This window comes from Bison bison, unplaced genomic scaffold (assembly GCF_000754665.1).
Source record: "Bison bison bison isolate TAMUID 2011002044 unplaced genomic scaffold, Bison_UMD1.0 scf7180017864464, whole genome shotgun sequence".
NCBI classification, from domain to species: domain Eukaryota; kingdom Metazoa; phylum Chordata; class Mammalia; order Artiodactyla; family Bovidae; genus Bison; species Bison bison.
The window spans coordinates 4,380,889-4,396,407 of record NW_011495025.1 but is presented as its reverse complement, the minus strand read 5'-3'; the positions used below and the strand labels follow the sequence as shown (position 1 = coordinate 4,396,407).

General features: G+C 37.4%; 1 protein-coding gene across 2 annotated transcripts in view; it reads left to right on the top strand.

Annotated features, from left to right (window-relative positions):
* The window catches only part of MMRN1 (multimerin 1), a 93,979-nt gene that overhangs the window by 36,475 nt on the left and 41,985 nt on the right, over window positions 1-15,519 (top strand). For both annotated transcript variants that reach the window (XM_010860148.1, XM_010860147.1), the window contains exons 3-4: window positions 5,599-5,718; window positions 8,807-8,913. In XM_010860148.1, coding sequence (XP_010858450.1) covers window positions 5,599-5,718; window positions 8,807-8,913 — 227 coding nt within the window. The remainder of the gene's footprint in view (window positions 1-5,598; window positions 5,719-8,806; window positions 8,914-15,519) is intronic.

Genomic DNA, 15,519 nt, shown 5'->3' with positions numbered 1-15,519 from the left:
TAAATTATGTACTCTGGTGAGTACAGGGAAGGGAGACCAATCCCTTTTGATGATCCAGAAAGAAGGGTACAAGGTCAGAGCTGGACGTGCAGCTCTAGGATGGTTGGTGAAAACCTCAGGGGCACTTGCAGAGATTCCTCCCTTCATATAGGGAGAGAGCTACTGGAAACTCCACAGGAGGAGTCAAGGCCATCATTAGGCTCTGACTCAGGCAAGACAGGCATTTTCTGAAGGTTTTCCCTCTGAATCAGAATTTCACATCTCTTTTGCACATCCTTGAAGTGAAGTGAAGTGAAGTGAATGAAAGTCCCTCAGTCGTGTCCGACTCTTTGCAACCCCATAGACTGTACCTGCCAGGGTCCTCTGTCCATGGGATTCTCCATGCAAGAATACTGGAATGGGTTGCCATTTCCTTCTTCTTCTATAAATACCCAGTTTGGTTTTGCTGCTGAAAAATGTATTTAATAACTTGGAAAAACCAGTTGAAGTGAAATATGTGACCCCATTGCTTGCACATGCCTATTCTTAATCTGAGGAAAGTGGATAACCACAGTGCAAGGCAGAGATGATGGTATAACAGCCAGGAGTCCTCCATCACTGGAGGAAAAATAAGCCCTTTAGTGAAACTGAGCTCTGCAGTTCGCTGATAAGATTTCCTCCATAGTAGTGCTCAAAATAGTTTGCTTGTTAGCTAGCAAAAATACCAAGAGCCTAGAAAGGCCTTTCCTCACATTCATGGGGTGGGTCACGTGTCAACCAGCAGAAACTCAAGGTCTGGGTGATGCAACGTTGGCTGTACCCTTGAGTTTACAGGAGATGAAGGAAGGCACCAATCTGGGGTTCAAAGCACACTTTTTCCTTTATAGGAAGTACCTGAGCACAGTAGAGCCCTGCCCTCCTCACCATCTCTTCACCTTAATGCTGGTTCTGAGGGTTAGCCCACCCCTCCAAGAATGAAGGTTTAGAAAGAGAGAGAGAGAGCACCTGTGTGGGCACGCAACCCCTACATCAAAGCTCGGTCATTATCCTAAGTTTTAAACCCAAGAGCTGGGAATGGATTGCAAATGGATTGCAAATGGATTGTTACTCCCCTCAAAAAGAAGAAGGAAATGAAACAGCCTCAATAGGCATGAGAGAGAAAGTAAGAACCTTAGGATTTAGAAACCAGTTTCTAGTTTTGTTTGGTTTCTGGAAAGAAACAAGCCAACGTAGCAGTGACTTGGCTATATGAAGTCCCCGAGACACCACTGAAGAGAATGACAATCTCAAAAATGACCAGCTCAGATGTGAGGACTCATTCAGGGAACACTGGAAAGCTTTCCATTAGAGATGGTTGTCAGAAGTATAGCCCAGGCTCTGCCTCACTCACCACCTTGAAAGCTTACCTGATGAGGAGGGTAGAAGAGGTGACCATATCACCCTGAAGAAAGTGAAGTGAGGAGGCTGCCTGAGATTCAAAGCTGAATTTGACAGAGGATACAGGTTGAGACAGTGAAGGCCAGGGAAGCCTGGGATGCTGCAGTGCATGGGGTTGCAAAGAGTTGGACACAACTGAACAACTAAACAGTTCGAAATAATCAAGTGCTCACTTCTTCCAGAGCATGTTGGGGTTTAATCTTCCTAGTAGAAAATCAAAGCATTTTACCTCCCCAGCAGAGACCACAGACAAGCGAATCAAGACATCTGGGCAATTTCCAGGTAGAAAGCATTCACCTCAAAGCTGCCTCCACATTCTAGCCCGTGGCATTGAGCACCACCACCAATGTTTGTTCCTACTGGCAGTTTCCTTTCTTACACACATATGTTGTTGTTTGTCACTGAAGTATGTCTGATGTTTTGCAACTCCCAAGACCATAGCCCTCCAGACTCCTCTGTCCATGGGATTTTTCAGGCAAGAATACTGTAGTGCATAGCCATTTCCTTCTCCAGGGCATCTTCCTGACCCAGGGATGGAATCTGTGTTTACTGCATTGGCAGGCTGATTCTCTACTGCTCAGCCACCAGGGAAGCCCTGCATACATATACACACACACCCTTAAAAGCAGTTTAATGCCTGCTAGCTTGGCTCATACAAAAGAAGGTTAAAATTCTCAGTGAAGAAAAAGCAAAATGTATTCAATTGTATAAAGGCTTCTTCCCTTTCAACAAACAGGGATAAAGCAAATTTCCTCCCATTTTTCCTCTTTTACAAAGGAAGTCTAATTGTAAGCTGCTGCTGCTAAGTCGCTTCAGTCGTGTCTGACTCTGTGTGACGACACAGACGGCAGCCCACCAGGATCCCCCATCCCTGGGATTCTCCAGGCAAGAATACTGGAGTGGGCTGCCATTTCCTTCTCCAATGCATGAAAGTGGAAAGTCAAAGTGAAGACACTCAGTCGTGTCCAACTCCTAGCGACCTCATGGACTGCAGCCTACCAGGCTCCTCCATCTATGGGATTTTCCAGGCAAGAGTACTGGAGTGGGGTGCCCAAGAGAGTGTTATAATTCAAAGACCATTCTCTGGCATTTTCCTCCAACTCCAGCTGATATTAGAGATATGCTGTGTAACAAAAGAAAGCCATTTGTTGTTGTTGTTGTTTTTCATAACTTCAGTATACCATAAATATAGCAGGAAGTTTTATATAGAAATTGCAAGAACATGTTACCATTTAAAGAATAAAAGCACATAATTGAAAGAGCCATGTTATAAGAAAGGACAGGTACAAACTTACTGATAGAGTTCTGTAACCAAATGATCCTTAGATATCTCCATTAAAAAGTGTCTCCATCTTTGAGATAATTTAACCTTCTAGACCAGCCACTCTTAGATGTGTTTAATACTACTTAACTGCTATTTTCAATGAGCTTACTAAGCATCCTCTTAAAGTTTTATTTGTGTTTTGGAAGGTTTTTTTTTTTTTTTTGCTTTGTTTTATACCTGGCTAAATGTAGGCCAAGTTGACTATCATATTTATTATTTAAACTGCAAATAATTATACAAAATTCTTTTTTCCTGTTACTACTTTAACTATCTCAACCTTCCTTAAATTCCTATTTGTCTAATAACTGTCTCACCTGTTTTAATCTCTTTCGTTAACTCACTCTAAAGTTACATGGGTGTCTTATTTCATGCTGACCAACTTGGAAATAGATGATTTTTCTTCTAGCTCCCATTTTACTAATTTTACTTCATGTATTTCCCATTTATTTTTCCTATGCTTACTCCTTAGGCTGATTGGTATGATCACATACTTCTTTTCTTTTCCCATTAAATTTGCAAGTAAATGGTTGAGGTACCCCATTTTGGAAGTTTCCCCCCTATACCTCAGAAGACCAGAGGGAAATGATACCAAGGAGGTGTCTTAGGTGGAAAATTCCTCTAACCCAGGCACAGACTTTGTTCTTCTGGAGTGGGCAGTTTTCCTGATTTACATTCCCTCATTTCTTCTTTATGCTCTCACACAACAGAGTAATCAGGGCTGGTTCCATTAAGAACACACATCTATACCTCCAGGCAATCATATAGGCATGAGCGAAAGACCAACCCCAGCGGAAAGCAAAATTTCTAGTCAGAGAGCGATGTCTTCTCCTGAATCAGAGGACCCTCATTAATATCAGGTGTAAGGACTTCTTACGGGTCCAGTGGGTAAGACACTATCTTCCAATGCAGAGGATGCAGGTTTGATCCCTGGTCAGGGAAGACTCTACATGCCTTCTGGCAACTAAGCCCTTTTGCCAGAATTACTGAGCCTGCACTCTAAAGCCTGTGAGCTGCAAGGGAGACAGGACACAGCCAAAATTAAAATAGATAAATAAAAAAAAATTTTTTATATTTCAAATTTAATACTTTTCTGCGGTCATTCCAAGAGCCAATGGCTATTAACCAAGCCTAACAAAATAGACACAGACAAGCATGGACAAAGAAATCCAAAAGCCTGGGACCCAATCCTTTGAGTACCTCAGCAGCTGTAAGCTTTTATTCCCACCCTACCTTGTGGAAGTGTTTGTCCCTCCATCCTGTCCAGCTCTGTGGACTGTAACTCATTAGGCTCCTCTAATCCAGGCCAGAATACTGGAGTGGGTTTTCATTCTCTTCTCCAGGGGATCTTCCCGACCCATGGATTGAACCATGGTCTCCTGAATGGCAGGCAGATTCTTTACTGTCTGAGCCACCAGGGAAGCCACACCACCCTCGCTTAGGGTGGGAATCTAACAATCCTGAGAAGATTTCAGTACAATTTCAGCACAGGCACTTTTTAACAAGGTTACTCACCCGAAAGGCGTGTGATCCTGGAGCAGTTTCTTCTCTCAAAAGTGAAAGCAGCACCAAGGAGCCTGGAAAGCAGCAGCAGGATACAGGAACGTGACTGCTGACCCCTAGACAAGTTTGGTCTGGATGGCCACTTAGGGTCAGTGGCAAGGGTCCACGTGCTGCCAGGGGCCACAGTGCCCCTGGTGCCTTTGGCAGACAGTCACAAGATTTCTGTCCCTTAGTGTCACCAAAATCTTTACCTAGCGAGGGCTCCCTGCCCACTGCACACAGAAGCCAATACCAAGGTACCAGCTTTTGAGAAGATAGAAGTGTATTGCAAGGTTGACTGGCTGTCTCTTGCATCCAGGGCTCAGGATGAAATTTGGGGGATTAGGGAAATTTTAAACTTGGAACCTTATTGGCTAGTCTTGAACCTGATTGGGTTAGTCCATATAAGCTCTCCCTGCTTCTGGAAGCCAGATTTTCCTGATTGAAGAACTCATTTCTTGAAAGCCTCAAGTAGCAACATTTCTGTCCTATTGAGTTCCACAAACCAAAGATTCTTGATCCTGCAGTTATTCTGGAGATAAGGGTTCCTGTCTTGCACATGCCCAGTGCTGTCTCTGTGAAATAACTCAAGGTTTCATTAACCAACAGTCTACTCAAGGACGCAAGACCCCTTTAAGCTGGTGCTATTTCCATTTGATTAATCGATACATTTAAGAATACGAAACTAGGTAAAGCTGGTCAATATTTTACCTGCTGTTTAAAATTTAATAAGCTTAATGTTATTTTTGCTATTGTAACTATAACTGATCTTAGCCATATGTCTAAACTTTTTATTAATTATAAAAATGTTTATATTAATCTTCACTGAACTGCTAAACTCATTTATTATAATCATTTAAATTGACTGTATTTTCTTCATTCACAATCATATCACTTGTGGCTAATAACAATTTTTCTTCTCTTTTGAACCTTACACCATTCATTTGCTTACATTTGTCTTACTGCATATTGTTCAATAGATCTAGGTCTGAGTCAGTATCTCAGTCTAATATTGATAATTTGCATAAGGGCAATCTTGGATTTTGACTTAGCTTATAGCTGAACAGTAGAGATTCTGGTTTTAGCTCTGATTTATTCCTAATTTATTTTGATCTTACAATGTTTATTATCCATAAATACAGCCATGCAATAATAGGCATGTTTTCTCTCATTTCTAGATACTTTAAAGTTAGATATCAAATTTTCAATGTGTCTAATACACAATAGTGGCAGTAGACATAGGTCTATGAAAATAATCTTGATGAAAAGAATGCTTTCTGACAATAATATTTTCCTAATATAAGTGATCTCTTCCTTAGGAACTGGTGTGCTTATGTACATACCAGATTGTCTCCAACAGTGATACTGGACAACCAAGTCACTTACGTTCCAAGTGGCAGGGGGCCCTGTGGCTGGACCAGTGGACCCTGTCCTCAAAGGTATGTAGTGTTTCTTGAAAATACCCATTGCTTTTACCATAATCATGTGTGGCCTGGAATATGCAAAGAAAGTTAACCATACCAAGTACATGTATGTACAGTAGGGTCAGGGTAGAGCCATCACATTAAACTAGATGCGTGATCTTTAGTTAAAATGGACAAACTAATTATCCTTGCATCCGGTCCCATCACTTCATGGCAAATAGATGGGGAAATAGTGGAAACAGTGGCTAACTTTATTTTGGGGGGCTCCAAAATCACTGCAGATGGTGATTGCAGCCATGAAATTAAAAGATGCTTACTCCTTGGGAGGAAAGCTATGACAAACCTAGACAGCATATTAAAAAGCAGAGACATTACTTTGTCCACAAAGGTCTGTCTAGTCAAGGCCATGTTTTTTCTAGTAGTCATGTATGATGTGAGAGTTGGACTATAAAGAAAGCTGAGTGAAAGAACTGATGCTTTTGAACTGTGGAATTGGAGAAGATTCTTGAGAGTCCCTTGGACTGCAAAGAGATCCAACCAGTCCCTCCTAAAGGAGATCAGTCCTGGGTGTTCATTGGAAGGACTCATGCTAAAGCTGAAACTCCAATACTTTGGCCACCTGATGCGAAAAGCAGACTCATTGGAAAAGACCCTGAAACTGGGAAAGATTGAAGGCAGGAGGAGAAGGGGGCGACAGAGGATGAGATGGTTGGATGGCATGACCAACTCAATGGACATGAGTTTGGGTATTCTTCGGGAGTTGGTGATGAACAGGGAAGCCTGGTGTGCTGTGGTTCATGGGGTCACAAAGAGTCAGACACAACTGAGCAACTAACTGAACTGAACTGCCACTTATGGGTGTTTTTAGCATATGTGAGTTAAATGAAGTAAAATGCTTAGCCTAGTGCCTGGTACTTTGTGGGTTTTTAGTAAATGTTAACTCTATGTTTGTTTCTATTTGTATTATTACTATTACTTATATTCTATGACTAGACCAGCAATCCTTTAATTCCATGAAATTCATATGGTTCTAAAGGTTTATTAATAATTTCCCTTTCATACTAGGCTAAAGAGAAGCCCATAACTTGGCAAGCCACTAATTGCAATTATGCATGGTAAAGCAGCTAAGTGGGTTCTTTCTTCTTGTGTCTATTTTAATGACTTATGTTATTTAGGGTTGTTTTTTTTAATTATGTAATTTTCCTAAAATGTGAGGCTGAGCGATAAATTTTCTGAATTCATGCAGTCACAGTAGCTCAGCTGGGGGTATTTCAGGAAAGCCTGCAATAAAAACTAAAATTGTTATTCAGGCCATGATGGCTAATGTTATGCAAATTTTCATACAAATAACTCAGGCAATGAATCAGTCTGGAACAGTGTGCAGTAAGGATGCATAAAACCAAGGTGTTTCTTAGTGCCTAAGGGCACAGCTAAGGTCCAAGGTCCAAAGAGCTAAGCACATCTTAGGGATTTGGGAGACCTGAGCTCCAGTTCTTCTTCCGGCATTTACTCCCTTTATGACAATTTCCTGGTCAACGCGCAATACAAAGAAAGGACTGTTAATTCTTTAGTAGTGAAAATATCACTACAGTAACCCCAATCACACTGCCCTTCTGAGTTTAAGGTGAGCTTTTTTTTTTCTCTTTGAACAAACTAGAAATATATATCTTTGTTCCCGTTTTTTAATCTTTCTCTACATTTGAGTGAATCTCTCCATGTACTTTTTATTTCAGTACAAAAGCACCATTTGTCAGTTTTTCTTTGTCTGAGCCACATGCACCAGGGATACAGTTTGTCAAAGCAGGAACAGTTGACTCCAACAGTAATGCAGCTAACTGCTTGACTTCACCCTGACAAACTCTAGAGTCTTTGCCCAAACTGCCTTACTCCCTGTTTAGCATTAGCTGCTGGACTAGAGATGCTATTTCACTGGACAGAGTTATTTGCTGATTATAATTTACAGAAATAAATACAGATAAATGATTAGCCTACTTTCAGAGATGGAAGAAGTCTTATAGCTCATTTTAAAACTGAGAAATAATTTCACACATAATTAATCACCCATCAAGTTATCACAGAAACTAAGACCCAGCCTGTTATAATACATTTCCCCACATAATCAGGGTTTATCCATGATACTGGCTACTGTTGTCTCCACATGGTCATATGTGACAAATTCAGATAATAATAAGTTCCTCATCAGCAAGCCAGGGTAATAATACTGTCCTCATAGAACTAATATGGGGATTAAACAAGATAATACAAACCAATTTCACAGACCCATTTAATAAGAAGTATTACCTAAATATTAAAGTCATAGGGATAAGAATCGTGTGACCAAGTTGTATTTATGATTTACACTTACATATTTAAAGCTTGCAATTTAGTACCATTCGCTATTTATTAATATATTGATTATTAACTTGAAATGCTATAGTTTCTTCATTTCCCTTTCATGGTTTCTTCTCAGAAACATTTTCTCATGTTAGATCCTTTTCTCTCTCTCTCTCTCCCCCTCTTCCCCTCCCTCCCTTCTTCCCTCTCTCTCTCCCTCTAAGAGAGATACTACATAAGAGAAATATAGGTAGTATAATTTAAAAACTTGAGAGATAAGAAAGTACAGGTTAAAATCATAGTGGCTATCATATTTTTAATCAGATCACTGATATCTAACTTGTTTCAAGTTGTTTAATATTTATCTGGAGGAAAACAGATTCTTTTAACCCTAATTATATAAGAATAGTAAGAACTAAAACTAATTATTCTCATTAGCTATTTAAACATTAGAATTAAAATAGATTTTAACATTGGTTTAGTGAAAAGCATTATCAAGGGAAAAATTGTAGTATCTTTAGAAAACATAATGATAGGTATAAATTTTAAATAACAAAGAGTATAAACCTTAATTTTTTTATAATGTATTTAAAGAACTCTAAGTTTGACAGTAATATTGATGATGAACATTATTGTAATAAGAAGAATAACAGATAACACTCAACATAAGCTTATTATATTCCAGGCATCATTTTCCACTTTTATTCCAACTAATAATTTAATGTGAGACAAATAAACTGTTTTCCCGCAATGGGCTCCTCTCCTCTAGATCTCAGAAGATACCAAATTCTGTGTACAGGATGCAACATAAGATTGTTACCTCATTAGAATGGAAGTGCTGTCCTGGATTCAGCGGACCAAAATGCCAGCTAAAAGGTATCCAGGTTCAATGCATGAGACAGGGTGCTCAGGGCTGGTGCACTGGGATGACCCTGAGGGGTGGGATGGGGAAGGAGGTGGGAGGGAGGTTCAGGATGGGGAATACATGTACACCCATGGCTGATTCATGTGAATATATGGCAAAACCACCACAATATTGTAAAGCAATTAGCCTCTAATTAAAATTTTAAAAAGGGTATATTCTAATAGTAATTTCATAATCACAATGAGAAGCATAAAACTACTAAAGAATAAGCAACTGATTCCAAAGGAGTTGTGTTTTCTCTTTTGAACCCAAGCAAATTAACATGAAGTGAAACTACCAAGACTTACTATTTTAGAGCTTCCTAATGTGGGAGCTGTTCCAGCACCCTAAAATTTCATAAGCTATCCTTTAAATTCTTTAATATTTGTATTGGTTTCATATGATGAATAATTGGAGATGTCTAAATATTTTAATTTCCCTTAGCTCTGTGGCATCAACAATGCCTTATTAAAATATCAGAAATCCTAACTTTATTTTTCAAGTAAACTGTCTTTAGAAGTGATCCTATGTAAAATTAAAATCACCTTCTAGTTTTGTTCCAGTTCAATCATTTGAAATAATATCATCTATAAGTGAAATTCTGCTTTTTAAAACTGATCCTAATGGAGCCATTTTTAAACAAAGTTTAAGGATTTTCTGGTGGCAAGCCTGATCAAATGCATGGTAACCTGCTATGGTCTAACATCCATGTGACTGTTATTTTGCTTTGGGCTTTAAATAGGTTTCCTTTGAAAAATAAAATACTGCATCAGAATACATATTTTAAATGAATGAATATTACAAGAAAGGCCATTAGCAGTAGCAGGGAATTCAATCAACAGTGTAAGAGACTGTGATTAAAAATTAATATAAGTGTGGAGAAACCATTATGATTCACATTTAAAAAAAAAGAAAGTTGTAATATAAAAGCTCTAGGAAACTTGCAGTTTAGTTAAGGATATTATATATGGTTCTTCTAGCCCATTCATTGAGAATCTGTAGGCAAATTTCACTGTACTGCTATTTTATTCTGGATCTGGACTGAATTTCAGAAATGTTATTTAATACATTTTCAGAGTATAGCATCAGGTAAAACAAAGTTTTAAGCAGAATATAATCTATACCAAAAATATTTGCAAACAAGGTAATTTAGCGTGTTCTAAAAAAACTCAAAATATGATCCAGCTTTCAAAGGATTTCTGATTTCCATCAGGTACACAAACATACTCTCTGTGGTAAAACATATTTGATTATAGACTGTGTATGTCAGACGGTTAAGAGTTCTGGAGAATATTTAGTACTCTGTTCTAAAGTCTACAGTTCATTTTTATATTTCTCTTATGAAAAAAGATCCTTAGGATTATTAATTCCATTCAGTTCAGTTCAGTCACTCAGTCGCGTTATCATTTCTTAAATATCCAGCGTTTGTTTAGAAGGGTTCACAATATACCCTTCTGGAAATTTTGAATGTCATTGCACGTCCTATTGTACCTAACGGACTGAATGCAGACATGTAGCAGGAAGAGGAGCCTGTATGTCAAAGAATGTCATGGTCTCCAGTTGATGAGGACTATGTTCCTTCATGCTTCTTCCTTTTATACCTGCTAATGGATTATTAATCACTAAAGGTGGACTGTTTATGCCCAGGAGGAAAAAACACAGAATTTTATCATTATAAATATACACACACAATAAAAAAAAGACTAGGTGACAGTTTTGAATACCTACTATGTAGTGTTTTCCCCTTTTTTCAAAGTATTATATGAAATATTTAAACTGAATCCAAACGGGATTTGCTTTGTTTTTTTAACAACACCCTCTGGTATAATGGAAGCAACCTGTGGATACCTTTAATACTAGATTCTCAAATCGTTATCTTGAATCCCCATTAACAAACACATTCCACAACAGTTCTGACTCTGACTTTCCGTCACAATAGTGTAACTAGAATTATGCAGGTGTCTGCTGGTTAAGCTGCCGTGGCAGGTCTTCTTTCCATTGAAATCTAGAGTAGGAATAATTTTCCGATGGCAGATGTGCCCGTTGTGTCATTTTGCCATACAATCAACCTAATACAAGTGTGATTCCAAGGGAACCTACTGTTGCTCCCTACAGTATCCTGACCATCCCAGTCTTCACTTTTATTGCAGTACATAAAAGCTGTTGAATTTTTCATTAGTGCAGTTGATGCACTGGTAGTATCAAGAAATACTGTGTCCCTTTGTCCCTTGAACCATTCTTCATTATCTCATCTATCCTTGGGGCAGGGGTTGGGGGATGTGGGGGGAGTGCACACATTTTCCTTCTGATTCCTACCCAATTACATAAAGGTACTCCTCCGCTTTTCATCATGCCTTATATATGTGCCAACAGTCTTTTATTTGTATGTGGGAGAGAAAATTGTCAGGTTTCCTTTGACAGCACTCTCCATGCTGTCTCATATGACAAGCAGCTCCAAATATGGCAAGAACAATCAGTGTGGCTGATCCATTCTTTAAATCCCTTCAGAGCCCTCAAGGGTTTGAAAGAACCTGGTTATGTAGCTATAATTACTTCCGTGTCAGTCCTTTACAACAAGAGGGATTTATTTTATTCATAGAAAATTTGTAAAATATTACATGAGTTTCATAAATCCTTGTTTCCCCACAACTTTCCTTCCCACAACAAAATTAACTTCATAATAGAAAAAGTAACAATTTTAATTAAAATTGCACTAGGGAGGTCTTTTTAAATATATAATCAATAGATCAGAAAATGGAATTGCTGGCAACTATACTCTCATTCATTTCTCCTGCTTCACTTTCTACCCTTCTCTTTTTCTGTCTCTCTCTCTTTCAATAGACCAATCCCCAACCTGTTAGGAAAGGATGTGTGATCCAAAATCCATGGGGGCAAAAGAATTTGAAAAGGAAAACAGGTACATGTTTATGTATAACTGAATCACTTTACTGTACACTTGAAACCAGCACAACATTGTTAATCACCTATACACCAATATAAAGTAAAGCATTAAAAAAAACAAAACCCATGGAGCATTTCTTTCTGTGGTCTTATTCTCTAACATACTATTTATATTATTACTAACTTTCCACACATTCTCTTTTTGCTGCAACTCAGGGAATCAAAATTCTGGTAAGAAGTTCTATTAAAATATTAGTCACACTCCTAAGAAGAAACTAAGTTTTAAAAAGCGTAAGTGAATAGAGTTTTGTTGGGAAGAAAAAGGAGCACCAAGTCCAATATCAAAGTAACATTTTTATATATTTTACATTTGTTACACCTTTCTTGAGGGTCAGCAAGCTTGTCTTCACAAAGTGACCTAGATTTGTGATATGGTATCCAAGATATGTTTTGAAATATCAGTAATGACATACTTTCTAAGACAATTTTATAAACTTTGCAATAATGTGCTTTTCCAGTAGATGTCTCTGAAATGTTCTGAAGTAGTTAAAGGAAATTTTGGCTTGCTCTAATAACACAAAGGACAGGAATTTAAGTTCAAATAATGTTAGCGAGGAGGGGAAAAAAACTTCTCTAAAAATCTGTTTTTAAAAAAATCCAGTCAGCTTTAATCAGATCCTCTATCTAGTAAAAAGGTATTTTATAAAACTTTTCTAAAATATATCATAGTTATTATGAATGTTTAAAATGTAATTAGTTGGTTATTAGAATAAACAGGCCCTGCCATATATTATGAATATATAAAAAATATTTCTTTTCATAAGTGTGCACTAACTCAATAAATTATGTAAGAGCTATTGTACTATTTTAAATATGGGGCTTCTCTAGTAAGATTATTTTGAAAATTACTTCAATTAATATACCATAAAAGTTACAATATTTGAAACGAAAAAAACTACATTTCTTATATTTTTGCATATCTAGTTCTTGGTGGTGATTAATGCCTTCCCCTGAAAAAGAACATTACCTCCTCTGCTCAATGATAGTATGATACGTTTAGTCAAAAAACACAATGTACTTTTGTTGCATCAAACTGTATTCTTCTATTTAGCTACTAAATCTCAATAAATGTTTACATATGTACTCAACATCATCATGCAGTGTTCAGTTAATATCAAAGGATCAGCTGCAAACTGGCCTTGTCAAACCACACAGGAAGGTGTCTGGTTCTAAGGTGGAGACAGCAAGCTTCCTCATTACTGAGACACCATTAATGACTTCCTCTATATGCCTCAAAAGCCTGGAAGGAAGAAAAACTCAAAAATAACACCTGTCTAATTAAAAGAAAAAAAGGAAAATCACCTAATAAAGGGATGGTTGCTCTTGACACTTGCTGACCTTGCTTCTCTTAAGCCCTGATCCACCAAGATCAGAGATTCTAGTGCAAGGAAAAAAAAGAGTAATTATATTGGGAAAAGAGAAAAAAGAAATCCAATTTTTAAAATACATTGAACTTTTTAAAAATCAGAAGAACATAAAGATCTGGGTAGAATTATTCTAATTATTATTAGAATTAATTATTAATTATTGATTGAAAAAAATGAATTAATTATTCAATTAAATAAATGTCCTTCTGTCTTAGCACCAATCTCTTAGAAAGGATCAAGAAAAAAAGAAATTTGTACCTATGGAATAAAACAAAGGTCTCTGCTTAAGCGCAAGATAAGAAGATTGCCTGGAAAACCTAGAACCGTGGCAGTCCTGTGGTAGAGAATACATAAGGAAGACAGAAAGATTGCTAAATGAAAAAATAAAAGAGCATCGATCAACCAGGAATTTTATCACGGAGAGTAACTGACTCCACTCTCAGAGATCATATCAGTGCTTCTCTACCATCTAAATCCCAAGAAATAAATTGGAATGAATGCAAGTATTGAACTCCAGTCAACAAACAGAGCTAAGAAAAGATAACAAACTACTGAATTTGTTAAACAGGCATTTCAGGTTTTTAACAGCCTTGGCAGAGACCCCATCCAATGAATTCCACAGAAAAGAGGTTCATACAACAATTGGATCTCAAGGATCTTTTGTGGTGCTTAATGGTTGTTTCTTTTACTTAGGAGTAAAATTCTTCATCCATTTCCTCCTAAAACAATTAATTAAAAATAACTATAGCTAAGAGCAAATGCGAAGTTTTATGCACACACACACATGTAATCACATTAGTTTTTGTCATTCAATATTGAAAGGGTTTCTTTCCACTTACATTTTCTTTCAAATCAGTCTTTTTAAAACTTTAAAACATATAGAAAAATATTCCTAGATTTCTTAAGAATCTCCATACCATCTTCCATAGTGGCTGGAAACTCAAACAGGGCTCTGTATCAACCTAGAGGGGTGGGATGGGGAGGGAGATAGGAGGGAATTTCAAAAGGGAGGGGATAATGTTGAGTTTTGACAGAAAACAACAAAATTCTGTAAAGCAATTATCCTTAAATAAAAAGTAAATTAAATATATATATGGAGAAATATTAACTGTTATTTCATAAAAATATTTCTACATGCTGAGGAATGAAGCACCAAAGGTGAGTATGCAAGAAAACTAAAGACTTCAGTCAATATTTCTCTGTTAATCTTTATCCTTTTTGGTTTATTTCTCTTTTTCTTCCTGAAGTGTTAGTCACTCAGTCATGTCTGACACCTTGTGAACCCCATGGACTGTAGCCTCTGTACATGGGATTCTCTAGGCAAAGATACCAAAGTGGGTAGCCAGTCCCTGCTCTAGTGGATCTTCCAGACCCAGGGATCAAACCTGGGTCTCCCACATTGCAGGCAGATTCTTTACCACCTGAGACTTTCTGAAAGCTTTATTTAATTCTCTTCTCCCATTTTCTTATTCTAAAATTTTTTCTTATCTTTTTATTTCTAATTTGCTGATTTGCTCTAGTATGTCACTTACTATTCTCTCATTGGCAATGCAATAGCATTTTTCCAGATTGCATGAATGAAACTTACTTGAAATTCTTTTGACCCTAAGGTGAATAGAAAATTACACTTAAATTCTTTTTGTATACCTCCTTTCTGTTCTTGACCCTTTACCTCTTACCTAGGTTTGTTTTCACTTCTTGCACATTCAGGATCTGGCCTGGAGTGAGTGGCAAAGAGACAACCATAATTGGATGAAGTACTCTGCCTCAAATAGGACCCAACACACATAGAATACCCTTCACTTCCTCTTGTGTGAGTGTGTGTGTGTGTGTGTGTGTGTGTACGACTCTCTTTTTGCTGGTACTTTCCAAATCAGGAACAGTCAATGAAATAGAATGTTACAATCTCCACATTAAATATGCAAGATTTAATACTTTGTAAAGAGAAGAGACCCAATTTCATTAAAATATAATGCAATATAAAATAATGCCTTATAATTTGTAATGAAAACTTTTAGCATCGTATTTTAAACCCTTGGGAATGTACTGTGTAAAATGCTACTGCAATTTTTATTGCGGTTACTCCACTTTAGTCAGGATCATGATTGCCTCAATCTGCCTCTTGATTATGGTGATGTGGTGGCAAGGGGCAGGGTTTATATTAAAAAAATTGACAACTAATTTGGTATCAATTAATATATAAATCAGTATAAAAATCAAAAATTAAGAATATTACTTTATTTTCTTAAG